General features: G+C 37.9%; 1 protein-coding gene across 3 annotated transcripts in view; it reads right to left on the bottom strand.

The window, feature by feature from the left end:
• Positions 1–23,340, bottom strand: part of BCL2L13 (BCL2 like 13) — a 44,658-nt gene that overhangs the window by 19,735 nt on the left and 1,583 nt on the right. For 2 of the 3 annotated variants that reach the window (XR_001226537.3, XM_055807543.1), the window contains 4 exons: positions 19,043–19,232; positions 9,346–9,456; positions 8,242–8,398; positions 4,916–4,985 (listed from right to left, as the gene is read on the bottom strand). Coding sequence is in view for 1 of the 3 variants with exons in the window: in XM_055807543.1 (XP_055663518.1) it covers positions 4,916–4,985; positions 8,242–8,398; positions 9,346–9,456; positions 19,043–19,163 (459 nt within the window). In the remaining 2 variants the exon portion in view is untranslated. Of the gene's footprint in view, positions 1–4,915; positions 5,006–8,241; positions 8,399–9,345; positions 9,457–19,042; positions 19,233–23,340 lie in introns of those variants that run through there. The other variant, XR_003553268.2, reaches the window with a different exon arrangement.

Genomic DNA, 23,340 nt, shown 5'->3' with positions numbered 1-23,340 from the left:
CATCCAAATTGTATTCAAACAGCAATCTCATATATATTCTTGAATACATACACAACACTAGACAGTCTGTAGAAGTTCACACTTGACTTTCAGACAAGACAGAAACAACTCCTCCCAGCAGCATAACGTTACAGACTTGTTTAAAATGATGAACACAACCCCCTCTCCACATTAAATTCTCCCTCCTATGCCAAATTTAACACATACAAAATCCCCCCCCTTATTTCCTATTCTCATTCCTCCTTCCAAAACTTTTGTCTTTAAATGAATGCTCAGCCTTAACCCAAATCTGAATTGCTCTGGAAGATGCAAGATTCTGTGAACACACCTCTTTCATATTATACAGTTCTAGACACTTTCTTCTGAAATTATGTTTTTGTTTGCCTAAACAACATGCAGTTGAACTTTTAAACTCTAAATTTATTATCCAAGAGCACGCAAGTGGCCCTCTGGGCAAAGTTTATATGCAGCACTTTGCCAGGTTCAGGAAACTTGTAGGAATTGAAGTCATTAGCATCTGAAAAAGTACTATTATGATACAGGAGAAAAATATTTGCAAGCATTACTGCACCTAGTTTGTGACAACTGCATTGCATATCTATTCACTGTACAAATAACAACGTTTTTTCCCAGCTGCACAAGGCAGATACAGGCTAATAGCACTGCCCAGACCGAACTCCACAGGCTTCCTGCCTTTGCCAGTCCCCTCTTCGTACAGCCTGGTTTTCTTCTATGTAAATATCCTCCATTACTATTGCCAGAAATCACACCTTAGGATGCAAAGCTGGAGGAAGATGAACAGGAAAAGCAGGCTGGGTTTTAGATCTGTACTAAATCCATGGTGGATCACTAAAACCAGATGGGCCTTAAAAATGCATATAATCTGATAAATTTAAGATGTACCAGCTGTTTAACAACTGAGAGAGTCCAATACTATGGCAGACAGGTTATAGTACTGTTCTTCTGGGACACTGCAGTCACGTAACTAGGAACAAGATGGTGCTTGAAATTTAAAAGCTTTGGGGTTTTTTGAGTTTCTTGTAATTAATCTCAACTCAGGGGCAGAAGAGGTGCAAGCTTATAATGCACAAACATAAGGAGCAGGTCAAGGTGAGGTAAGTGTCAGAAGACACTTCAGTCTTCTTGGATCAAAGGAAAAAAAGCATGCTGTCAAGACTAGGCATCTTTCAGAGGCTTTGGGCACACCCACATAACTCTACAACAGCAGGAACATTGAGATCTCAAAATATTTGACATTTACTGTAAGATGAAGGCAAGAGAAACAAAGGCAAAAAAAGGCTGCTTAGGAAATGAAGGGAGTTTATATGTTGGCATACTGAACATGATTGTTGCCATCTTCCTTTGCCAATTTAAAATATCTAATCCATCCACTGCTCCAAAATTCAGCAAGCCTCTGCAGGCCTCCGGAGCAAGGAACCAAATTCAAACTCTAATATTTAGTCCCATGCACACCAACAAACACTGCCTGGTTTTCCTTTCCCACTGGAATTATGGACACTTCTGCGTTTGAAACCACTAGGAACAGGAACAGGTTTGCGTTACACTGTCCCTAAATTCATGAAAGAAATCACCTTCACAGTACTTCCATAAAGGTTAACGACAGCTTTCTGTACGCAAGAGTAACTATTTGAATGGCAATGAGATTTAACTAGACCAAAGTAAAAATACAGCCTTAGCCATGCAAAGGAAGTGCAGTTCCCTCCACAAGTACACATGGGAAGGAATGCTAGGGGCTATTTATATTTTGACTTAACAAGAACATACACAGTATCAAGCACAGCATGCCAAAAAACAGTTGGCAGGTGAAAACTTCCAGGGAATCATTAAAAAAACCACTTTACTATCAGAAGATTTCTGACTATTTGTGTAAATGAAAGATTTCTGTCAATTATACTATTGCAATCCCATAGTACAGTATTACAAATTTAAATGTATGCAAAAAAAATTATTACAAAGAAAGTTCATAGACTTTGAAGGAGCTGTATGCAAAGCAATTGTCAATTCTGTGTACCTTTTGACTATTTCAACATAAAATTAATCTAATTCTTTACATGATTATTGTTTATGTTTTTGTTTTATTATTCTTTGGCTCCATGAATCAGTAAAAATAGGACATTAAGATGACTGCTAACCTACTTACCAGTTCAGCTGACTCTCAATATCAGTATTTGTTATCCTTTTATCTGATGCACAAAAGTGGGATTATGTATCCTGGAGTATGTATGTATGTAATGCTCAATTTTAAGCACAAAGCATAAAAACTCAGCAACAGAGTATTTCAATTATTAAATTTATTTTATTACAGAAATATAATTTGCCGTAAGTTTGAGGTGATTTTGGTTTGTTCTAATGAGAGCCTTATTTCAAATACAAGGTGAAGACTCCCTTTCTCTACAGAATCCAACATCATGCTTATTACTTCACATCATAATTTCTGAGAAATACATGAAATAATTTCTTTTCCTGAAAGTTTTCTACTGAGAACCAGCACTTCTAAGATCTGCGGGTACATTTTGCTTCTGTGGGATGTTAATGGAAGACCTGGTGTTCGTATGTATTAGCGTATCCTATAGTACTTCCTCATTCAGATACTCATGTTTTAGTGACTGAAAACATTCCTTTACACCCCACATGCTAGTCAGTTAACCAAATCTCTTCAGCAGTTCAAATGTACCATTGCACTCTGGAAAAGATCCACATTTTTAAGTGGAAAAAATACCAGCTGTATTTAGAAGTGTCTTCTTTCTGCTCATGCTTGCGTAATGCATAGGTTCTTTGAAAACTGGTATGACTAAAAAGGACACCTTCCCCACTGCCAATCAGAGAGATCAAGCCTTTGTTCACATTCCACCTCCAACCAACTAGCCAGCAAGGTAATCCATACCTCCCAGAAACATATGCTTACCTGTATGCCATGTTTCTCATACACACAACATCAAGGAAGATTTGCAAAGACTACTTTAAACCTGTTTTGTGCCACAGAGATACTGGGCCTTTAAGTGATCAGTGTGGTGCCCTCAGTGCATCATATTCAATATGTTAAATAGGTGGGGCTTTTATACATACCTATGACTGCAAAGACTCAGAAATTTAAAGTGAGATTTTATATACTAGTTCATAGGCTACTGGAAGTAAAAAGAGCATCTTGCTGTGCAAGATGCCACTAGTGACCCCAACAGATACAGCTTATGTATAACTGAAAACACATTCCATTACAGCCTCAATTTATTGCTGTATGTCTGCTAATTAGACCTAACACTGTGTCAATTTATAGCTACTTTTTAAAATTTTATTTCTAACGGCTTCTTCTTTAGAGTAAAAATTAAGCCAGGTTGAGGTCAGAGGAAAGGTATCTAGATACTTTCTGTTATAAAATACGATTCTGATTAAGATGATAAAGGAATTTAAAAGGAAATGAAACCAACACAAATGTATTCCATCTCCTCAAAACAAGTATTATTAAAGGAACTGCTAGGCATTCCTGAAGCATCAAGCTACCACAAAAACAATATAAACAGATGCTGTAAGCAAAGATGATGACAAAAACATCTTCTGGATGATGTTCTCAATCACAAGCTGATGAGGACCAAAATCCACTAGCCACAGGGGCTGGACAATTGTAGCAGCAACGAAGGCTGCACCATAAACCCCTAAATATGGCTGATCATCTACCCAGGTCTGTATCTTCAGGAGGTGTGTACCAGTAGCATATGGAAACGCAGTAGGCAACTGGCAAACTCCATCCATCTCCTCCCTTGCCAGCTGAGCCACAATGACTGATTTTATGCTTGTTTTTTGTTTTCACCAACTGAAAAGTAAAATGTGCTAGTTTAAGCCACCTTCTCGATAATCAGATTTCATGGTTCTTTAAACTAAAATGCTATGAATCACAAGATGATAAACTGAAAGCACACACACCCCGATCATAATTGGTGGAGCCACGGGCAGTAACTTGTCAAGCAATGTTTTAATAAACTGCTTTAACAGTGCCCACACCCTTGGTTAGATGATCAATTTCTGAAGCAAGCAGGGAAATCTAGTTAAGGAAGAGTATTTCTGGGGAAAAAAAAATGTAAAGAGGGGAAAAAAGATTTCTTGTTCTATTTGAAATTTAAGACTAAATTTTAACACTCAACTTGTGATGTAAATTTGCAGTTACTTAATTCTTTCATTCTTTTTCTGATCCCCACTGAACCCATCAGAGAATGATTAAGATGATTTAATCTTAATTGATTAATTAAATGACTTTGAATCACTAATGAAAGATTAATCTCGGAACAGTAATTCTACTCATTCTACATTAAAACTATTATAAGATAGTTCATTTACAGACTTGCATATCGTTTTAAAAACAAGCTTCAGTTCATTTGAGATAACTATTACTGAAACCAGGTAGGCACACCATCCTTATGTTTTCTGAACAGGTTAAATATTGTGAAGATACTATCAATTTTTATTTTCACCATGTTTAGTACTTTTTTTTTTAACATGTATTTTGAACCTGAGAGAGAACAAAGAAACACTAGAGAAATATAATGGAAACATCCATCTCTGATTTCTTTACAAAACTGTTAGAAATAAATCTCTCTTGATAATTTAAAAATGTTTAATGATTTTTTTTTTAAAATTATGTCAAGCAAAACCTCTTAACTTTTCATTTTACTGTAAAAAAGGAAAATTGACATAATACTTCCATTAGATAACTTCTGGTTAATTATCTACAAACCACATATTATGTCCACATCTACCATTCTGCAAGTGAAAGTTATTTTGTAACAAAACCAAGAGCGTTCTTATTCTTTGTCATTTGTGAAGCATAACTGTACCTAGTAAAAACATTACAGACATCAACTAGATGTGAGAGATATCAAAGTGAAAATCACTTATTTGGTACCTTGTTCCATCCGCTGGCATGAGCGGCTGTCTCTTGTGTACGCTCTCGATATTCTTGATATGTCACTGGCCTGCAGAAGTTAAATCAACACTGAAAGTTATAAAAGGAAACAAAAGAACAAGAATAAAATAAAATTCTCAGTTTTCAGAGAACAAAATATTTTCACATGTATTATAGCAAATAGTTTTCAAGAGCTAACAAGTCTCGCATTTCAGAACATAAAACACCAGCACCAGACAGGGTCAGGAAGGCATCACCTCCTCCCAGTTACGTAATTTGATATAATTGGGTAAGTGAATTTCATAATTCGATCTCCACAACTTAAAGGACATTAGATAAGTAGGTTCTCTGATAAGATACCAGAATTTCTAAGCTCTTGCTAAGATTTTAAAGATAGACAATTCCACTAAGAAATTTTTATTTGAGATAGAGGCCGATACAGAGTAAAATTTTTATAAATATAATATAGGCTGTGAACCAACACTGACTGCTTGACCACATCAACATTATGAGTTAAAGCCTTTATTTGCAAAAAGAGCACTTTTGATCACAAACCTCTCTTCATATTTCAGTAGATACCTCTATTTTAGATTTATCACATCTCTATTTCTCTGAATTAGGATGATGAAATTCCTCTCTTTCCTCCAAGATCATATAGTACCTTAAGGGTCAGTAAAAACAAATACTTTTTGCCAAGTGACACCAGAAGATGTACTGCTTCAAAAGCAGTTGTCCTGAGCCAGACCATGACAAAAGGCAAGTTCAGACTTTAGTTAAAGGGAAATGTGGTAACTAGTACTGGACAGAAGACCTCTTATCCAAGAACCTGTCACGATCTAACAGCCTACAGTACCATAACATACTTGTTTATAGGCATACAAGAGGACAGAAAAATATAAGCAGAAAAAATAAGTATTGAATCAAATGGCACTACTGTAGCAAACGGGTAAAAGAACAGAGTTCAAGCACACTGGGAAAAACATAATTTGGGTTTGTCATTTTAAGTGCATTCTCTTAACTTCTTTGGTACATCAGTTCCTTTAAAATGCAAATCCAAATGAATCAGTGGGATGAGAAGAGCAACAGCTGCAGGAAGGATATTATCAAGAGATTAAACAGTAGCTCTAGTTTGCCTTATAAAAAGGCACGTGTGTCAACACATTTTCACAGGCATTTCAGACTTAGTATGTATGGATGGATGCATATACATAAATCTAAAAAAATACTTAGAATGCAAATATTTTCCCATAGAAAGCACAAGAAGCCTAGAACATCAGGATACTAACAAGCTAGAACCACTTAATTTTCTAAGACCTGATCTCAGGAACTTTCCAAAAAGAATCAACCTGGAGTGCACCGGTTATGACCCCTCAAAGTCAGACAGTCAACCAATTATCTACAACCTTTAAAACATTCAAACTAAAAATGCTGTTATTTCAATTTACCATTTTAGACACAAAAGATGGATTGCAAGGCTTACTGATAATTTTCCAACTTGTTGCCAGTCTGTTTTTCCAGTGTAGTGAGGTATTTATCAAAAGCTTAGCTCTTCAGAAGACACTAAGTGCAAGTTTTTAAGGTCACATGGGACAAATGCCTGGCTTGTAAAGGCAGATAAGCTTCTGCCATTTCTGGAGGAACACACCAGCATATCTTTTGCCACTTAGGGAGGAACTTGTACCCCACATACTCTTTTCTGTGGGTAAATAATTGTTAGTTTACACTGTACTGAACTTACTTTTTGACCCTATAGAAGCAGACAGTATATATAGTAGTTTCTGAAAGTTAAACAGTAAGTTGACAGAGTGTACTTTTCCCTTCAGTGGCTCATGGAAAAAGAGACAATGATCTGTCTAGTCAGGTATTACATGGCACCTTTGCTGTGAAATCCAGGTCAGAGTCATAAAATCATAGGACAGTTTAGGTTAGAAGGGACCTTTAAAGATCATGGGCAGGAACTATCATTCACTACATCAGGCTGCCCAAAGTCCCGTCCTATCTGACTCTGAACAGTCAGTTTTAAATCATACTGGTCATAAAAATTCAGCCCTTAGCTGTTGACTAGAGAGCTAGTTAAGGAATAGATGGGCTAGTTAAGGAATCACAGAACGGTGGACATTGGAAGGCACCGCTGGAGCACATCCTGTCCAACCTCCCTGCTCAAGCAGGGCCTCCTACAGCAGGCTGCCCAGGACCATGCCCAGACGGCTTTTGAGTATCACCAGGGATGGAGACTCCACAACCCTTCTGGACGAACTATGCCAGCGCTCAGTGACCCTCACAGTAAAAATGCGTTTCCTGATATTCAGATGGAATGACTTCCAAATTTGTAATCTTCCAGAAGCCTGCCATAAAGAGCGTGAGATGCCTCCAATCCTTGTATGGAAGGCTTAAGCTCCATGCATCAGAAAATTTACACTAGGCACCGATATCTAGGCTTCCTGTCCCTTGTTTAAACACTTCATTAACAGCTATGCAAAGTTTAGAGGAGTAGTACTAGAGATTCTCAGCTTCTTTTGAGCCATATTATTAAAACCAATCCACAAAACAGACTCAGATAGCTATTTGCTAATGCTGCCTTCACAACTGCATTTATGTCCCTAAAGTAGCACCTTCCAATGCCATCTCTCTAAAAATGTATTTCAGAGGTCACTCAGAAGAGCCAGCAGTAATTCATATGGATCTATTAAAATCAGGCTAGTAATTTATAATAGAAAACCAAGCAACCACAACAATTTTACCAATTCGCAAAAGACATTAATCAAGATACTAGCATGCAGAGTACAATGTAGTATTTAAACAGTAAGCTTAACCTGGCAAGACAGCTCTTAAGGCACCAAGGTTAGCCCTGGGGCCTACCTTTGCTTCAGATGTGTAACTGAATGGTGGTCATAAAACATCTAACTACCATCCTTTCAGTGAATCTCTCCCACTCATCTTGAAGCCAGACTACAAACCTTCAGCTTCACTCTTAACTCTAAGGTAGAAGAAGTTAATCTGACTACAGCCCAGCATGCATTAAATTGGCAATGGCAACCAGCAGCTGCCAGCTGCCAGTTTCACCAGCAACTCAAACTACTTGAATTTGTCTCAGAAATTCAATGATAAACACTTAGAAAAATTTTAGAACTTACAGGACTGCAAAGAACAAATACCACAAAGAAGTTTTCACACATTACAACACAAAACAACTAAACCAGCCAGATAACAGAATGCTGTAAAAAAAAGAAATGCAATACAAAACATAGTCCCATATTTAGCATTTCAGCACCAGTCACAATGCCAAAGGAAATACCTTCCCTTTGAAAAAGCAAATAGAAACTCACTTGCTAAGCAAGCTCTGCAGTGCTTTGTGAAGATGTTCTTTCAATTCCTGGGCCACCTTTTCTCCCAAATGAGCCAGGCAGTCTTCTATTGAGCTCTCTGGATTGGCAGGACTGAACACTGGGGAAGTGTGACAGTCAAATCCTGTAGTGGTAAATGCTGACAGAAGAAAGTATACAAAATAAAACAGTATATAACATCAACAGTCTCAGATTTCTTATCCCACCAGTTAACACAGCTTACATGAGGGACGAAGAAATCACAGCTCTATAGTCAAAGCATGCTATGAACAAATTCTAGTAAAACAAGTACAGTCCAAATATATTCTGGAAGTGATACTTACAAGCCATAGATGACTTTGAGCTACATTACCCCTCCAACTCTTATTTCACAACTGCATCCTAACCAATAAGATAGCTGAATGTGTAACTATTCTCAACTTTAAGCTGATATCAACCCTGATGAAGCAGCAAGACAGCCTTTTCCATGGTAAAATTTGCCCACACATGGACATATCTGCAGCAGTACTGCAGTATCATTTTCTAAAGTAATATGTTGTTCATATAACTTTTTCCTTCTCAGTTTAAAAATTCTAAGAAAGGTCTATATGGATGAATGTAAACAGATCTAGAGCCTTTCTACTTCAGGTTTCCAATTTTCAACACACATGCAAAGCAAAGATTGTTTCCAAATCATCCTTGCTGGGAGTCATATAAAAGCTACATCTACAGGTCAAAGCATGTCACAAAAAATAAACCTGGTGGAATGAGAAATACAACGGTTTAAATCCACACTCCTCTGAATGTTAGGTGCTAAGGAATGATTTCACTTCTGTCATCAACTGGAACAGCTAAGGGCTGCTTACATTTCATTACTTATAATAGCCCATTAAATGTCATTCAATTGTTTGCTTTGGCAAGACTCTCCAACTCCAAACGGTAAAGTTTAACTATTCAACTTCATGTGACAATGTGTAGATAGCTTGAGGGGGATGTAAAGAGATTCAATGTGTCCAAAAATCTCTTTAACTAGAGTACTTGTTACAAATTAACCACCATTACAGCACACACAGATTATCAATTGAAATGGGAAAATTAGAAGAGCACCTTCCAAGATTTCTTCATCAAGACGTTTGAGCTCCTCCTCGATTTCTATTTTAATCTTCTCCAAAGCCTCTTTCTCCAAAGCATGTTGTGCCATAAGCTGTTGTTGAGTCCCTAAAAGAAACCAGAGAAATTATTCAACTGTAATATTTCAAATAAGGATATAAGATAATGGAACAAAATATTGAAATATTAACTGTAGAGGAATTCAAGATGAAAGTTCTATTTCAGACAGCAACATAAAAAGTATTATCCCTGAAGGGTACTTACTACAAAAGTTTTATTATATGAGCCCAGAAACACATAAAACTACCAGGCCTATTCAAGGTAGAACAGGTGATTTAAATATAAACATGCTTTAAAAATAAAATACATAACAAATGTGGCTTAGATTTATGACCAAAATCAAACCAGGGCATATAAACAAGAGGTCATCAAAACTAATACACTCATTATCAAACTACACCAAAACAAAGCAGGCATAGGCATAATCTTGATTTTTAGTAGCAAAATATAAAATTGGTATTGATGCCTGCAAAATCTACAAGAATACTCAGAACAACTATGCAATATCAATAAAGGGTCCCAAAATCTATTAGCTGTGCATCATTTTGCTGTTCATGAGGAGTCTAAAGGCCAGAATTAAATAATTTAAGACTGAGTTCACAAGTAACAATAGAGGCAAAGGACCCCACAATTGTCAGACAGTTGTCAATTCTCACCTCCTAATCAAGTCATTTAGGAATCTGAAATGGCTGCCTATCCCCAGAAGTACACATGTCCTGGTTTGGGATCACAAATACCTATTCTGTGTGCTGACCCTAAGTATTTGGTAGTAAATTGTTTCAGCTGTATCATTCAGGATTACATTGACTCTCATTCATCTTAATTATTAGGCTGTGGCAAAACAGACACAAAACTGTTTCCAACCAAGCCAAGGTATTTAAAGCATTTGAATCTTTAAGGAATTTGCTGAGTGTCAAGTTTTCCATTATAAGGCCTTATGGCAAGATAACTACTCAAGTAAGTGTTCTATGGGATGGGTACTAATGGAAAGATTAGATGTCTGGGACAGAGTTCAGCTCAAAACTCCTGCTGTTTAGCTGATTTTTTTCTTTGGGTTTGCTCATCTCTTATTTCTTCCATCAGCTTTCAAGCATGTCTTCACATCCCATTCTTAAAGCACACTACAAAATCTGTTCCATTAACTGTTGTTTTATTTTCACCAAACATCACTGAATCAACAGCCTACCACTGAATTTTTTTTCTTCCTTTCAACTCCTTAAAATGTCCTGCTTAGAGATGAAATGGATCTCTGTTATATGCACATGAATATAAAACTGAATCTTCTATCAACTCACTCCTGGAATAAATAAATAAATAAACAAAACTGCCCCCCAAACTCCCTTCCAGACATTTCCTTCCCTAAGTTTTAGGTCAATTACCAGTCCTCATTAGCCTGCACCTTGCTACTTTCAACAGTATCATCGACTAGGTTACCCAAAACACATCTTCTTAGCTGTCTTACTTCTGAATATTCTTTAGAATTCTTTTTTGGGACTTCATGTTCTCGTGGGCCCAAGATTTAAACACCACCTCCTGGCCATCCTTCTGTTTATGGTGCCCATGTCCACTGTTCCCTTCTCATGCACCCAAATACTGATGACTCTCCAACCTATCTCACCCTTACTGTACCTACACCAACTGCCTACAGCTCTGCCTGGGCATCTAGGCATCATTCCACCCTACAGACATCCTTTACTCAATTAAAGAAAAAGTGGAAGGAATTATATCTATAATGTTGCTATCATCTGACTTCATTTCTTCCTCATCACTTGTATTTCACATCCAAATCTTCAGGTAAGTCCTGCAACACCCAGTGCAGCTTTCTGGCTTGTCTTTCTTCATTGCTGTTTTAAAGACAGTAAATCATAATTTGGTGGTCTTATGAATGACTGCCTATTCAGTTCATTTCGATTTGTATCTGCTTGAACTCACTTTATGTGTTTTATTACCTTCCCCTTTCATCATAATGGACACATAGTAACACTAGTTTTCCTATCAGAGTGTGTGAAAAACATAACAGTAACAATACCAGCTAACACACACAGATGTGTAGGAAAAGTACACTGCATTTTCTGTATTTAAAAAACCACTATAGACAGTAAGTGTGCAGTCTCCTACAATTGAAAAGTAAGTTAAAAATCCCCAGAATCAACCCACTGCATGTGTGCTAATGCTTAAAAATTCAGTGCTCAATAGATAACTGTGAGACAAAATCTTTCTAAAGCAACGCACAAGTGTAAAATGTTTACATTTATTTATGTGAACAGTTTAAAGGAACAATAGATCATCACTTTAATTCCATTTTACTTAACCACACAGTTACTAGAACATCATCACTATGTTCAAAATAACTTTATTTAGCTTCTTCAATTCCTTCTCAAACAGTCTCTTTTTGCCACGCTAAACAACAAATTCCAGAGGAGCAAACTGTTCCTCCTTTTGGTTAATGAACATTCACTAATGCCTTGTCAGTCCCTTTAAGTTGCCTCTTTGAACTACTGAACCACTGCTTCACAGTCAAGTACAACAAGTATATGCAAGTACCAACTCTTTATTTTAACCTGTGCTTCACCCTCTATATGGAAGGGATGAGGTTATTTAGAATAGCATCCATTCTCACGGGACTAATGTGATGATGATCACACATGACAAGCTGTCATACTTGATAACAAGTCACCCGGAAAACGGAAGGAAGAGAAATTCCACTGCTGCCAGCGTACAAAAGAGCTGTTTAGATAATCAGTGCTGCAGTCAATGGTTTCCATCTCGTAACACCCACAACTTTGCAGCAGCTGCTGATTCCAATAGCACCTGACTATTCAGCCCTGCCAAAACATCAAAAACCTACCCCTCCCAGACCAGTGACTTCGCACTGTTCATTCCCCTAATTACCAATGGACTTCAATTTTTTGCATCTACAATTGTATGTTGACCACTACCAACAAAATCACACACAGTGCTGGAGAACAGCATATTCCAACGGTCCTAAGCAAGCATTATCTTTTTCTCTTTTAGACAGCTTCCAGGTCAATTTGCAAATAGGTAGAATAAAACAGTAAAATAGCTTCTAGTAGATGAGAACATTTTCATTGTTTAATAATGCAAATGGTCACACCAGAAATGGTACTTGTAAGGCCCATAAACACTGAATGCTCTCCTATGCTGAAAAAATGTGTTTGCCTAATACGGGCTTTTGCTAAACTGACTCTGAAAGGCCTCTTCCTAACCCAAAGACACAAGAAACCTCAATTACACAGTCCTACAGGAAGAAGTTAGTGCATTCTACTTTCTATTTATATAATAAATGTTCCCTTTTGCACAAGCATGTTCTTGTTAAGATTTTATTTTTCAGGTATTTAAGAGAAAATGTATTCTGAAAGTCCACCAAGCACCACATCACTGACAATCAGATAGTGCTATGACTACTAGATAAAGGTAATACTTCAGTAAAACTCCACCAATAAAGCTATTTCAGAAGTTTAGCAGCAATACAAGACTAACCCGTTCCCCAGGTTTGATCCCAGGAGGAGGAGGGATGGGAAGTCATTCACCAGAGCTAGAGAGCCTGCACATCTGATTCTACATTGTGTCAAACTAAGGCTAACAAGAGACAACAGCAACTACTAGCACCAACTGAAAAGGTGTTACATTTTTTTAGTTCAAGTGAATGCAGGGTGAATGAAAAAGAAAGCCGCTGATGTTACAGATTGCTCCTGACATTTTTCTTTCATGCTTACAATCTTTATTTGTCAATATCTGTTTTCAAGTTCTCCTAGGTCTCTATATTAACTTCTGTATAGCCAACGTTGACTTAAAAATGTACTTTCAACATGATTCTAGTATTTCTTTAACATCTCAGACTTTTAAAACAGTAACACCTAAAATTTCTGTAAACACTGAATAGTGACAAATATATAAAAGATCTCTTTACAAATGTATTCATTTCCTTTAATGAAAAGTATATCCATTACCCCAGCAAACTCCAGAACAACACACACTGCCATACACAGATGCAGCCCTTGATTTAAGGAATTTTTAAAAGAAGCTCTTTATAAACCATAAGAAGGCTCAGCTTAAAAGAAACTAAAATAGTCCCAAATATAGATAACCAAAAAGAGACAAAACTTTGCCAACCAGCAGCCAATTTTTTAATTTTTTTTGGGGGGGGGGAGGGGGGGGGCGGGGCAGAAAGGAGGCTTAATTAAGTGGGAATTAACATTCCTGGAGGCAACACCTCCTACTTCTCCAAGTCACAACCCAAAAACTCCCTATCCTTGTCTCAGTTCAGGAAATAGCTCCCTCATTAGCACAAACTGGATTGGTCTGACCTACAGCAAGTACCTTTTCAGCCTGTGACTTTTCAGCCAAAGGAAGTACATTCCGCCCTAAGAGGAAAGTTTCTCAGGAACCAGTTATTCATCTAAGCTAAAACAGCCTCAAAAACTCCTTCATTTCCTACAGACCAACAGTAGGTACTATGAAGTGTAAGTGAAGATCCAGGGATAGAGTATGAAGAAAACCAAAATATCCTGCAACAACCAGTCCAAATGTCACCTGATGACAAAATCTTGCAGTGGCAGCTATCCAAACCATGACTGTCAAAACCATGAAAACAAGGTACTACGGTTACATTTGGGATGGCCCTTAAGGATCCTTGAGCTCACCCAGAATGCATGAAACCTGACCACCTCTGCCTATCTGTACATGTATTTCCTGAGACATAAGAGTTTACTTCTAACCAAAACAAGTGAACAAACGTAAAACATTTCTCCCAGTAACCCAATTCAACACTGCTCAGCTGTAAGAAATGTGTGTGGGAAACCACTGAAATGCCTTGATCACCGACTATATACAGCACTTTATATAGTAACTCCAAAACCGATAATAAATGGTCAAAAGAACACTGTGCGCAGTAATTGGATTACATACCGTGGATAGCATGCACCTCAGGGAAACTGTAAAACTGTCAAAACCTTGTTCACCTCTTGAGTAATCTACGCCACCTTGCAGTAGTGGCATCGATTATAAATCTTCCAGATACTATGTGAGCTAAGGGATTATTTAAGATTTCTCATTCTGTCAAGGAAAACACAGAAAAACTACTTTCCTTCACAAGCTTCATTACAGCCACAGGCTCATGGGATGGGGTCAAACCATGGGGAAGAAGATTAAAAAGTAGAAATATACTGAAATTTACTCCTTGATGAAATACAAAGAAGCATTTGTAATACAAATATGTTGAATCACAAACCAAAGTACTCTGACTTACTTAAAAAGTAGTACTAACAACTGCAGCAGACTGGAAGTTTCTATAACAATAGCGAACTTCTGTGGGGAGAATGTAAAGTTTTCCAGTATTTCGTATTTATTTTCTGTGTATGACGAGTAGTTACAGATACTACAAGATTTCTGAAAAAATACTAAAGCATCTCTCCACAGTCTAATGAGCAGATAAGAGAGCTTCTACACATTTTAGGTAACTGAACTCATCTGTTGCCTCAAGCCACATGAACTTACACAGATGATCTTACTTGTGTTTTATCAGATTTTTCTGAGCAATTTGTAATATTCACCTACCTGAAAACCTACCACAAAGTAAAAAAGATTTTTCTGAGCAATTTGTACTATTCACCTACCTGAAAACCTACCACAAAGTAATAAAAAAAAATTACTGCTAACAGACTTTGCTTCATATACACTGGAGTGAGTGCTATGTAGAATCACTATTCTGCCAAAACTGTAATAGGAATAATGTCTCAAACTATTGTCCAGTTCAGTTTGCTGGATTTGCCCCTGGAGGCACTGAAATCCACTACAGAATGCTATAGAGCTGTAATGTTAAAAGATTGGTTTGTCCAATAAAACTGTTTTGAAGTTCTTCAAGAACCTGCAATACTGCAAATGGTCGTCTCTTCAGTACCTGCACTGAAAAGAAGGCATCTAAATAGACATTTCAAAGTAGTAATCAGATGTTGACTTAGGTCAGCCTTCTTTGCTTGAAGCTAGAAGTGGTTTTAGCTCTTGTAATTGAAGCCATCTTTCTTGCAACAAAATCAATACCAACCAAGAAATCCAAAAGGAAATACAGCAAGGTAATTTTCTATGCAATTTGCCTGAGCTTTCACTTAATAAAATCCCTCCAAAAACCATCATTCTCATAAAGCATATTAAGTCTGCAAAAAACCCAAAAAGTTTTAACTTGAAATCTAACAAGTGTCTTAAAGATTTCCTCTTACCTGAGTTTTTGGAACAAAAAGACATACATTAGAAAAAGAACCCTAGTATGAAATGCAGGAAAGCAGAGGTTTGTGGAAGATGACCATAGGAGGAAAGGGAAGGGAATGGACAAAAACATTCAATTTCTCCTACCAGTTCTACCAGAGATAAAATACTACCACTCCTGTTGGGAAAGATCACTTTTTTGGTTGTTTTTTGACCCATGAGATACATTCTCTAGTTGGAGTGTGAAACTTCACTGAAATCTGGGAGACTGCTGTAGAAAGAGACTGAAGGGAGGTACAGAAACACTAACTACGCCTAGGGTGCCTTATTTCCCCATGTTCTGTACACATGCAGTGAGAGAAAGGTCCGCCAGCATATTTCCACATGTTCTGTACACATGCAATGAGAGAAAGATCCGCCATCAGGTGACACAAAGTGGCTGACATTAGGACCCTGCTCTGAACCACCCTCTAGAGGAGTCTGGCCCTCACTCTCCAACACTGAAGGTGACAAAAGTTAACTTCACAAGGGCAATCTAAAACTAGCTTTTCTGGATACACCTCTTACGTTGTAATACCACACAGATATCAGACAAAGAATAAGGACTTATTTGGATCTAAGAAAAGCATGTGCAGGGTAAGTAACACATACCAGAGCCAATACCTCATATGAATGTAACACATAAAACAGAAGTGTCCTCCAACTAAAATAGAAACCGGCAATAGCCACAATCACTGTTAAAATGGTTTCACATGAAAGGTCTGTCAGCACAATAACCAAACTAAAGCAAAATAAGATTAAATGACAGGTACTTTGTATCATTAACCCTCTCAATTCATAAATCAAGAGTGTTCAGCCACAGTAGAAAAACTACTGACCATGGTGTTAAAGTACCACAAAAATCACCAACGAAGGGATCAGTCAAGATATCATATCAACGGCTGATGACAGCACTTGAAAAACACACTGAGAGCACAATGTAATGTCATACTGCAACTATCCCTCATATGTCTTCATTACCAAAACCCAGAAGTTTCCTCCTCATGATGGTATTCTACGCAACAGCTATTAATTTTCATTTACTGGCTTTCACATCTCTTTTGTTCTAACCAGGCTTCTCAGACCATGCTTGTTGCTGTAATACCCAGCTACCTCCCAACAGCACATTAGGCAGTGCAGGTAATATCTATTATGGGCTGCTGCTTCTTCTTCTCGCTCTCTCTCTCTAGGGGAGAAAATAAGTGTATATAGAGCAGAGTGCTTTGGTACAGCTCTCCCCAGGTAAGCACCAGCCATGTGCCAGACAACAAGGAGATAGAGACTGTATATGTAAACTGCTTCATATTCAAAGACGACATATACAGTACTTCAAAATAAACATACAGCTGTTACCACACATACCCTGGCAGTACAGCTGAAACAACTGTTCAATTACAAGCAATCAGAGAAGAAGTGGGAGAAAGGATTTTTAAAAGTAACTGTCAGACAAATGAAAGCTGTCGGAAGCATGGAAAGCAGACAAGCACCAGGAAAAGTAAATTAGGAAAGAATGAAACAAATCCTGAAGCAGAAGGATGAAGTGTGTGCACTTAGTCCAGTAACAGCCAAGGCACTACAAAACAGTGAGAAACAACAAGGCAGATTAAAAGTAAGGGGAAATTATTTTACCCAGAGGCTTTGATCAGAAAACAGTAAAAATACTGAGATCTAATCACAGCGAAAGATGACCAGAAGAGGAGAAGTTCTGGCCACTCTCTGGTCTGGGGAGTGAGGGTGGGGAAAATGTTGGAGAATTTCCTGTTTAGAAGTTTCTTAGAGCAACAAGGATGAGAGAATAGATTTGGAAGTATCAATGCTTTACAGTATTTTAATAGCAGGCTGTAGTTGGATTTGCTATCACACAAGCTAACGTATCTGAAAAGTAGACCCAATGGTTACCTTGACTCAGGAGCATAAAGGTCTTCTTAACTGACAACAAAAATTTTATTTAAGCATTTGTAGCTTCCTCGTTATAAAGTTTTAATATTGCTCTTTAATTCAAATGTGTCTTGGAGGTTTCAGTAATAAGAATCAGTTGAAAGGTGCCCCTCAATTTGCAAGGATTTCAAAGGTACTACAGCCAAATTATTAAAAAGAAAAACTTTAAGACAAACAGTTTCCTTTCTGAATCTTGCATTTAGAGAACAAAGCAGACTCTTCTACATTGTAGTTTTATATGTACTCAATACATTTCCAGTTATAGCCCAGTTACCCCTGATGGGATATTCAGAATGAGACTATTGCCAAAATAAGCACGTTTTCCAACAAGAAGTTTTATGAAGCACCATCTTGCCCCTCCTTTTATAGACCACAGATGCAGTCAAAGTAATAGACATACCTTAAATATACTAAGATTTATTTTTTAAACGATACATAATATAACCAGCATATGCTATATGCTTTAGTGTCAAACTGATAAAATCATTTCTGTCATAACTTTGATGCTATCTTCTCTTTTCTTTTCAGGAATTTCTTATATATATATTGTGACAGGTAAGTTCAGTAAATGAGAGAGTATGCATGCTTAAAAGCTTCTTTAACAAAAAAAGATTCTGAAGACTGCCTTTGGGGGGTTTTTCAATATGCCTTTCATCACAGTAAGTTCTGAATCACAGGAACTAGTAGTGACTGAAATATTGTTAACAAGTGACAAGCCACCCAAACAATCTTGACAAACAACATTATTTAGATGCTTGCCACCACAAAATAAGGGAAGTTTTTACTATCTAGGTTTATGTGAAACATGATCTATCAAACTTCTTTTATTCTGTCTCCTATTTATTTCTTTAGCCTCCCGTATGTATAAACCGCTTCTGGAAGACACATTTGACTCTTATCTGACTCCATGAAGTCCTTGATTTCTTAAAAATAAATAAATAAATAGATGCAGCATAGGTCAGGTTAAGCCTTACATCTCTGCACTACCACTGACTGACAATAACAGAAGTGTTAACATAATTGGGCAAAACTATTTAGCACATGCCACTGCTTAGCTGGGTATCATCACTCGGAGTTTACATTGGTAAACACCACCAACACAACCCTGCTTACTTCCACTGGCCTCCAAAAGAAAGCAAGCATGAGCTTCAGTTCTCAAGACGGCTCAACAAAGATAATAAATATCCACCTCTCTTAACCTCGAGACAGCTACTAAAACCACTTTTACTTGCTACATAAACACCAATTAAAGAAGTAATCTAAATACAAACAGCTTTGTTTCCATCACCATCTCTTCCCATTATTTTAAAATATTAAGAGATATATTACACTAAACATCAGGCTAATGTTCTGCATCCATGCACAAACAGCTGAACAACTAATTGCAAATACAGCTGCATATGTTAATAGGTACAGATGAATATGCAAATATTACCTTGAGTAGAAGGAGGAGGATGCTCTTGTGGCTTCTCTTGTGATAAAAGTCCCAGGTAGCTAAGAACTACATATTTTGTTTCATAGTGAAATCCTACAGGCACAGCAGTAGAGGACGCCATCGGGTTGGCTTGCAATGCGGCAGTGCTCTTACGGGGCACGTAGGGTTTTCTCTGGGTAACTGAGGAAGACTGTAAGGAAAGAATTGAGTGTTTTGTTTGGTTTTTTATAAGGCTGCAATAGGTCATGAACTCATACATAACAAGGAATTATGTAACAATCGTGAAGTAATACCCAGGTTTTTGCCCTGATATCATATGCATTCTTATTTTAATAAGAACTGTGGACACTAAAACCAACTGCCCCCCCCCCCCAGCACCCTGCCTGCCTGCTGCCAGCAGTGGCATTTCTCACTCCTGCCTGGCATATGTGCTCTCACATTAAAGAAAACTGAACAGTTCCTCACCACGTGTCTACCACTTCATGCTTCCCAACTCCACCAAACACAAAAATGCAAATGTATTCACATGTTTTTTGAGGTTTTGAGGGATTCTGAAGACTTAGTTAACTACAATTTGAGGTAAAAAGACAGGTTCTGAGGACTCTATTCCCCTAAGCCTCCAATTAGTATTTTTTGAGTCTCTGCTTTCTCAGATTCACTATTATGATGCTTAAAAATTTTAAGGCAAAAAAAGTGACCACAATTGCCTCTAATTCATTTTACTGCTCCAAAAGCAATGGAAAACATATGGTCAACAGAGGAAGTTCCACATTCATTGTAGGGATCGGAAGAACAGATGGTTGCTTGTCCTGGATTTCTCACCCAGGCATTAATACTTATAAACCAGAAATCCACACCTAACAGCAACATCTGGCCAAAAAACTTCTCTGGTTTACTCTAATTGTTTTGTCACCTTCTTCAAACATCCAAATAAGAACAGCAGGCAAAAACTAAGGTAGAGAGAAATCAAAAACAGCCATAAAAAAATATCTCAGAAAACAACATGGAAGTGGGGGAAAACCCATACAACAGATTGAAAGGAAGTATCAGACTAATCAACATGTTTTAGCTCTTTACAATAGGAACAGTCTGGATAACTACTTCCAATATGCTATCAACCTGATGAATCAAATGATAATATTTAGAGCTTTAAAATGAACTCTCCAAATTCGGTTCTCCGTCACTTCAGAGAGTCATTCCCAAACAAATAGTAGCCCATTCTTATCCATCAGAATGGATATCTAAATGAAAGGCATGCAAAAAAGTTCATGCTAAAGAAGAGCTGCTGAGGGGGCTAGACAATTTACTAGCGTGAGACTGCAGCTGCATCTAGAAGAAAAATTTAAACCAAGTTTAAAGGAGTTAGTATGAGAAAAATGTTATATACAGGGAACAGAAGCCAGAACATCTCAAGAGGGTTCCTAATTACACTGGAAACCCCTTGAGACTGAAAGAGAGAACTAGGTTCCCAAATCAAAGCACAATCTGCAAACAAAGCCTCAAGATTAAAAATAATAAATGGAGCAAGTAAACAAAGAGCATTGACCTGTCTAGCTATGCAAGATGTCTGGGCTAACTTCTAATCCCCCTCCTCCCTGGAAAGGAAAGATTAATAGCAGTTGTACATTGGCTCCTGAGGATAAACACAACTGTTAACTGTGCTGGGGCATGGTTACTGTGCGAGCAGGTAGCTTGGCAAAGAAAAATTTATCCAGCAAACTAAAAGCTGCAAAAGGGAAAGAGTTGGTGTAAAATTGGCTAAATGTTCCTTCTTTAGTCTTTAGCAGCTCTAGTTTGTGAAACTCATTCAGTATTGAAAACAGAAGAGGACTCTTTCCTGAAGACTATACTCTGGAAGCCGTGTCCTTTGCTATGTATTTCAAAATGCCTGAAATCCTTTACCAGAAAGATTTGGTCGAGTCTTTGCTATGGCTTGAACCAAAGTAGTGATTTATATAGGAAGGAACCAATGTTGAAACTTTAGAGTCAACATTCATCCTTTTTCCCTTGGAGTAGTAATCCTACATTTATGTTGTCTCTTCCATCCCAGAGTGCTCTACAGGCAATGTATCATGCTTCAGAAATGTAAGAAATTATAGCAGATAAGCACAGCTTTTGCACAATACACTGTTACCTTGCAGCTGCTTCTATAAACCGAGACTTTCATAAAGCAGGGAGATTTGGAAAAAAAATAACTCAGAAGACTTCCTTTAACAATAGCTCTGCCTTTCAGACTAGATCCCCATATCCCATCACCACATCACATGTTCACATCACCAGGTGTGAAAGATGCTATTCACCAAAAAGCAAAAGCTCCCCAGCATGTTTCAGTTCTGGTTTGTTCAGTAGAGATCCAGAGTCCTGAAATCAACACGCTTCTCGCAATGCCTACACAATGAATGGGAGCCCTTCCAGACAACCTGAACTGATCTGTCCAGAAAGAATCAGTCTGACTGATGGTCCAGAGATATCCAGACACTACAGTGTGGATCAAAGAAGAAACAACATTCAGATCTGAATATATAACAAAGATTATTCTTCAAAATGTAATTTCAAATCAACACAGAAAATTAAAGAAAAAACCAGCTTATCTAAACAAGCATGAGACTCCATACGAGCACAGTTATCCATGTGCAACAGTGAGGCCTAATTCACGAAAATTTCAGCATCCTTAGCTCAGCACCTCTGGAGGAAGGAGAGGACAAAAAAAAGGGGGGAGGGGGGACAGGACAGAAGAGAATCAGACCACAGCTTATTTAAATAGTGGTTAATATTTCCCTGGGAAAAGAATGAAGAAAAAATGCTTTGGACAAAAAAAAAAAAGTAATCACTTTGGTTGATACAGTCTAAGAGGCAGTTTTATACTGAAATGAGAAGGGAGATGTAAGAACTTGAACGGAAGAAGTATCTTCAGCTTCATATAAAAGAATGTCAGACTAGAAATGCGCTTCAGAATCACTGGTCTTCCTTTGAGAGAAGCCCGCAGCACAGCCACTTAATTACTCATTTTGAAGTGTGAATGACTGGTTTTGTTTACAAAAAGAGAAAGAGAAACATTGACTCAGATACTGTAAATACCTCAGAAAAGGCCATTTTTCAGGAATGAGTGGGATTAAAAAAGGACATGCAGCTTGAGAGACCAGATTAGAGGAAGGAGAATGTTCCGCTACAGGAGCAAAATGGCAGAGTCCAGAAACTGTTTAAGAGAATAAGACAAAGGCTTGTATGGGAGATGTAATGGAGCAGAGGAAATAAGGCTTTTTACAGACTACATAAGCCTCAAAGCAAGGGCAAGAGAGTTACTACTTCTAGTATAACAGGTTTACTGCAAGAATATTGCCTCTTCAAAAGCTAAAGAGATCAGAATTATTACCAATTACTCCCTACAAAAATTTTCACCTTTCTCAATTCCTGCACCCTTGGAGGAATAAAAGGCTATGCCTTGTTGAAGCTTTACTCAGCTTGTTACTCCTCCGACCCTGCTGTCGCTTGTTTCATGTGGGCTGAGCTGCTCAACTGACCTGAGAACAGGAGTTCCAGTCAGACTGACATTTCCTCATGCAATCTGTCACATCCTAATCCACAGAAGAGTAATACATTAGACAATGGGCAATGCAAGTCTACCAATGAATACTGTGAATGCAATCCCCCAGCGATGAGGATCTGCTGTTTTAGTCCTTACTTGCAAAATCCTACCATGCATCAAGCTGCTTTTATTGTGCGTTGGTCAAAAGCCAAAATGCAACAGCATTATGATGCTGCCCATAAGAACAGTTCACCAGCTGACACTAAAATCTACTGCACATCTATTCGAGTGTTGCAGGTCTGAGACTTGCTTTTTGCATTTAAAGCTGCAGCCTTACAAAGTATTTTGCTGTATGTTTATAACAAAACAGTAGGTGATCAATATCACTACCGTTTTCTAACACACTAAAAACACAGGTTCAGAAACAACAGCGCAGTCACAGTTTGCCTTCTTTTTACAAATAATACCACCGCCGTGACCACAGCTAAATTCCACTTGAAAATGGAGTCAATATAGGGCTGGATGCAGTTCCCACCTACAGCCTGGGGTTACCAAGCCTCACTTACCCACTACAAACTTAAACATCCTAGACAGCCGCTGTAGCAGAACACTTCCTGCTGCTGGAGAACCGTATCAAAGCACGGGTAGTCCCAGTTAGCAAGTGTTCACCCAAGCAGGGACAAAGAGATGTAGCAAGGCAACAAAACCATAGCACCAGAGTCAAAGCCGCTCTTAGGGTGGCGTTCCACTGATACATTCACAGGTTTGGGTC

Source organism: Falco peregrinus, chromosome 6 (assembly GCF_023634155.1).
Source record: "Falco peregrinus isolate bFalPer1 chromosome 6, bFalPer1.pri, whole genome shotgun sequence".
NCBI lineage: Eukaryota > Metazoa > Chordata > Aves > Falconiformes > Falconidae > Falco > Falco peregrinus.
Note: the sequence above shows the minus strand (reverse complement) of the source record. Positions and strands in the feature narration are given on the sequence as shown.